This window comes from Engraulis encrasicolus, unplaced genomic scaffold (genome assembly GCF_034702125.1).
Source record: "Engraulis encrasicolus isolate BLACKSEA-1 unplaced genomic scaffold, IST_EnEncr_1.0 scaffold_164_np1212, whole genome shotgun sequence".
Taxonomy (NCBI): domain Eukaryota; kingdom Metazoa; phylum Chordata; class Actinopteri; order Clupeiformes; family Engraulidae; genus Engraulis; species Engraulis encrasicolus.
In genome coordinates, this window is record NW_026945175.1 from 64,653 (window position 1) to 70,000 (window position 5,348).

Below are 5,348 nucleotides of genomic sequence, written 5' to 3' on the forward strand. Positions count from 1 at the left end.
GTAGTATTGTGTAAAATTAAATCTGCAAATGTTACACTGGCCAAAGAGTAAAATTAACACTATTTTTGATGATCTGAAATGGAGTTCATATTGGTCAATCAACATTGGTATTTTAAGTGTATTTGTATTCCTTTTTTCAATTCATTAATCATTTATTATTTACTATAAAAAAATCTCATTCTGAATTGATGATACATTGATACATTTTTTTTAGATGAAAATGAATGTGTTTCCGAGCCTAGTATCTGTGGAGAACATGGCTATTGCCACAACACACATGGAAGTTACTATTGCTCCTGTCTGGAAGGATTCTCCTCTTCCAAGGAGAATTTTACAGCAGAGGACTCTGGATGCAAAGGTGATTCTCAAGCCATGATATGTATCTCTTATGTGTGATTTAACTCTTATCCATGATATTTATCTTGTACTTCTCTCACACATGGACAAAAAACATATAATCTCTCTCTCTCTCTCTCTCTCTCTCTCTCTCTCTCTCTCTCTCTCTCTCTCTCTCTCTCTCTCTCTCTCTCTCTCGATCTCTATCTCTCACCTCTGCAGATATTAATGAGTGTCGGTTGAAGGTTTGTGGTCCTGACAAGAAGTGCAAGAACACAGTAGGATCCTTCAAGTGTGTGTGCCGTGATGGATATCGGAAAGATGATCGAGGAGATGAGGACTGCAATGGTAAAATGACATACGCGAAGCTAGGCCTATGCTGTTGCCCTTGACTGACATAATGATTTCCTCGCAACCCTGAAAAATGTAATCAGTTCATTCACAGGAGTGTTATTAGTGTAATGGATGAGCAGAGTTTGGTGGCAGAACGCCAAAAATCCCCCAAAGTCTTGTGTCTCATGCCTCCTAGATGCTAATAGTTAAAAGCTCATGAGTTGAGTGTCGCAGCGCAGGAAGACCTTGGTTACATTAGAATGGAGGATCTGGTGCAAATCTGTCCACAGAAGTCCCTTCAAGCAGAAGGGGTTGCTGTCAATCCTATTCACTATTTGCTGCAAAATACATAACAACATTGCTGATGGTCTGAAAGTAACAGATTTCGACATAGGCCTACCCATTACCATGTTTGTGACAATAAGCTTATATTTTGGGCATGCATGTCGGGTTTTCCTTATGTCCTTTTAAATAACCATTACATATGTACGTATGTGTGTTTGTGTGTGTTAATTACAGATGTGGATGAGTGTGTGGAGAGTCCTCTTGTGTGTGGTTCAAATGGCACCTGCACAAACACACCTGGTAGCTACACCTGTACCTGTCCAACAGGGTTTCGTAACCATGACATCAGCAACACAACAACACCTTGTGAAGGTGAGGATGTGGTTCAGGTGCACTATTAGCCCTACCTGTTTTTTCGTTCGGTATTTAGTGTCCTGAGACTAATCATGATCATTCTATAATTTAATTTCAGATATCTGATGGTTAACATTGCTTACCTTTGATTTTGTGTGTGTGTGTGTGTGTGTGTGTGTGTGTGTGTGTGTGTGTGTGTGTGTGTGTGTGTGTGTGTGTGTGTGTGTGTGTGTGTGTGTGTGTGTGTGTGTGTGTGTGTGTGTGTGTGTGTGTGTGTGTGTGTTGGCACAGATGTGGATGAGTGCATCGATCCTGTGTGTGGCCATCCAAATGGCACCTGCTCAAACACACCTGGCAGCTATACCTGTACCTGTCCATCAGGGTTCCGTAACCAAGGCAACACCAGCAACGGAACTTGTGAAGGTTAGGATACACAGTATTTTCAGTATTATTTTGTTTCTTAGAGGTTGACGTTAACACCCGTTAAGTTGGCCCTACTATCTAACTGTTGGATTAATACTTTGTTTGAAATGCAACACTGTAATGGCCTTTTAATACTGATTCATTCAGTAGTTTTTCAACGTGGAACAACAATGTGTTTTTTGTCAATGACCCTGTGCTCATGTCAGCGCACCATAGCACCACAATTGAGATAGTTTACAATGGCCTGATTATAAAACATGTGTTCCATTTCCCCATAAAATATGTGTTGTTTTGCTTTCGCTTTAAAACGAAAATATTTCAGATTTAAGCAAGTTACAGTGTACACCGAAGACAAAAACCAAAACCAAAAACATTGTTAACACTGCCAAAATTGGCATCACGCTTTGCTCTACAGCATCACACTTTGCTATATTAATAATTCCTTCCTTTGCCTTCCAATGCTAATACATTATGCTCAATGCTTATACTCCTCCTGTGTGTGATCGCCTTGGTGTGCTCTTGTGTGCAACTGTGTGTATTCTACTGCAGACGTGGATGAGTGTAAGGAGAAGGCCGCTATTTGTGGTCCAAACAGCACCTGCACAAACATTAACGGTAGCTACACCTGCAGCTGTGTTGAAGGGTTCAAGATGAGCACCGTCACGGGCTACTGTGAAGGTGAGGGGCTGGTTAATTATGCTTAGATGGCACTTTTATCCAAAATGAATTAGAATTATGGTCATACAAGGTTGCAGTTGGTTACAGTCCTTTCAACAATGTGGGGCTGGGTGTCTTGCTTATCAAGGGCACTTGGACGAAAGTTTAGGGAGAGGTAAGGGTGGGATTTGAACCTGCAACCCTCTTATCTTAAGACCGCCTCCCTAACCCTTACCGCATGAATAGACCAGGCGCGATGCGATTCAAGCGACAGATGATCGCTTCTGTGCAGCAGCAAGCGATATGAGCGATTGAAGAGACTAGAGTATGTCCGTACAGGCAGAAGGCAAAGCATTCAAACATTCCCATTGGCTGTGGTCACTGACCTCTATACAGTCATTGGCTGTTGCGGCTGGTCGCCGAACCGTGTCATAGAAAGTTGAAAGGATTTCAACTTCAAACTGTCGCTCTCATCGCGCGAATCGCCTCTAGTCTCCAGAATTGCTTTTGTCGCGCAACTCAATACAAAGTCAATTACTTCCGTTGCTCGCCTCGCTCATGTCGCGCTTGGTCAATTTGTGCGGTTAGGCCACTGCTCCCCCCCGGTTCAAAAAGGGTTGGTAAATTGGACTGGAACTATATCCAAAGTTAATTGAAAAGAAAAACTTATCTTCAAGCATAGCAGTGATCGGACCTTCTGAAGAACATGCCATTATAATAAAGTGAACATGTCATTATAATAATGATGTTTAACTACATTTTCTGGAGTGCCTTGGTAAAGAACAGTTTTTCTTTTCAACTAACTTTGCTCAAACAATTAACTTGAACCAGAGAGCACCCACCAGAATACATTTCTGAGCACACATTTGACTTTCAACGAGTGGAACTACGTATTTGGCAGCCATTTTGACCGGTGTTGTCTTGCAGAACAGACGCTCAGTCTCAATGGGACAATCATGGCTAAATAAAGGTTATATAAGTAGGGTTGCCTTGTTCAATATCTCACAGAAGATCATGAATTCATGTATTTAGTCTGAATAAAAAATACCCTCTTCCTGCAGTAAATGGTGTTTCTGTTACATTTTATTCAACTGACATGCTGATCCAGTTGCTATAGTTGTAATAAATCTGATAAAATAATTGTGTAGTAAAACGTGTGAGCCAATTTATAATGAATTAACATTTTTCCAGTAATGTAAGAAGTTATTACATTATTGGTTTGCTCTTACTGTATGGACCATGCACTAAAAAGCCTTTGACCTTTTAACAATTGTTGCCTATAAATATGTCACTGAATATACTGCGTAACAATACTGCCAGTGGCTACGTGAAGATGGGTGGGATTGGGTTGCTTTAGGGAGGCTTGCGGCGATGTCTACTGGGGCTGGATGGTCAATTGGATTGTGTGTGTGTGTGTGTGTGTGTGTGTGTGTGTGTGTGTGTGTGTGTGTGTGTGTGTGTGTGTGTGTGTGTGTGTGTGTGTGTGTGTGTGTGTGTGTGTGTGTGTGTGTGTTAAACCTGCATCTGGGCGCTACAGTGTTGCATGGCTCTAAGGAATGCAATGAGGGATTTTACGTTGAAGACGGAGAATGCCGTGGTAAGACGCTTACTAATATTCTAATAATACTAATAATACTAATACTAACGGCAATACTAACACTGTACTAATACTATTATTAATACTAAAGGGTTATTCACATCTACAAGGGTGAAGGTTGAGGTAGCTATCACTGTATTTCTGTTCACACTGGCCAATGATATAGCCTGCTTGGCATGGGTGAGCAAGTTTTTACGTTAACTGTAACGTAAATTCATAACTTATTTGTTGTAAATTATTGTCATTACGTTGATGTGAACGGCCTTTTGTTCAACATGCATCACTCTTACTTAATAAAAAGTGTAATCCACAATATGCTAACACACAAGTACTATGTACAATAAATAATCTAATATGCACACAGCATGCATGTAAGAATATTTGTAATATCCATTATTATGATCATTGTTATCATGTAACCTAATGTAATTCATAAATAATTTTATCATTGTCATTTTAGATGACAACGAATGTGACACCGTGCCTGTGTATCCCTCCCTCTGTGGAGAACATGCCCAGTGCCTCAATACAAAAGGCAGCTACTACTGTGAGTGTGAGGAGGGATACCAGTCCCTTAAAGGACCGAAATTTACCGCAGATGACCCCAAATGCCAAGGTTAGTGTCCAGCCGTCTATATACTGCGCTGCATCTATAGGTCTCTTGAGACAAATTCCCTCTGATTCACGCACTGTCCTACCAAGCAAAAAGGCAGGAACTGCTGGATTTGTGATTTTAATGACATATAGAACTAGAAGCACTCAGAGAGTGCAGACCTCCGCCAAGGAACCTGCTTGACCACCTTAAGTCTTTCTGCCTTCTTTTTGTGCAGTGCCTGCAATTGAATTTCTGGTCACTAGGGGCGTCTAGATATATAGGCCAGCAATGGTGAAGAATCTTTTTAAAAGTCCTGGTTCTGGTTCGTGATCTGGATCACCACCAGAATTTAGTCACTTGTTTCGTGGGTCATTACTAACAACTCCACACAGTTTCATCCAAATCAGTTGATTAGTTTTTGAGTTATTCTGCTGACAGAATCTTTCAAAAAGTCCTGGTTCCGGTTCGTGATCCGGATCACCACCAGCATTTAATCACTTGTTCCTTGGGTCTTTATCGACAACTCCACAAAGTTTCGTCCAAATCCGTTGATTAGTTTTTGAGTTATGCTGCTGACAAACAAACAAACAGACAGACAGACGGACAAATCAACGCGACCAAAAGCATTTCCTCCTTGGCGGAGGTAAATATAATATACCTAAAACTACTTACAATGAACAACAGGATCAAGCTACTACTAGGCTGTGGAAGAGCTAGAACATCTTTGGGCAGCAAAACGATTAATCTCTCTCTCTCTCTCTTTCTCTC

The 5,348-nt window shown here is 41.0% G+C and overlaps 1 protein-coding gene across 1 annotated transcript in view; it reads left to right on the plus strand.

The window, feature by feature from the left end:
• Positions 1–271: 271 nt before the first annotated feature.
• LOC134442453 (adhesion G protein-coupled receptor E5-like) overlaps positions 272–5,348 on the plus strand; it is a gene marked incomplete at its 3' end in the record, with an annotated part of 30,060 nt that continues 24,983 nt past the window's right edge. Inside the window, exons 1-6 of the mRNA XM_063192622.1 lie at positions 272–358; positions 559–684; positions 1,189–1,326; positions 1,600–1,731; positions 2,281–2,409; positions 4,446–4,601. Coding sequence (XP_063048692.1) covers positions 2,382–2,409; positions 4,446–4,601 — 184 coding nt within the window. The remainder of the gene's footprint in view (positions 359–558; positions 685–1,188; positions 1,327–1,599; positions 1,732–2,280; positions 2,410–4,445; positions 4,602–5,348) is intronic.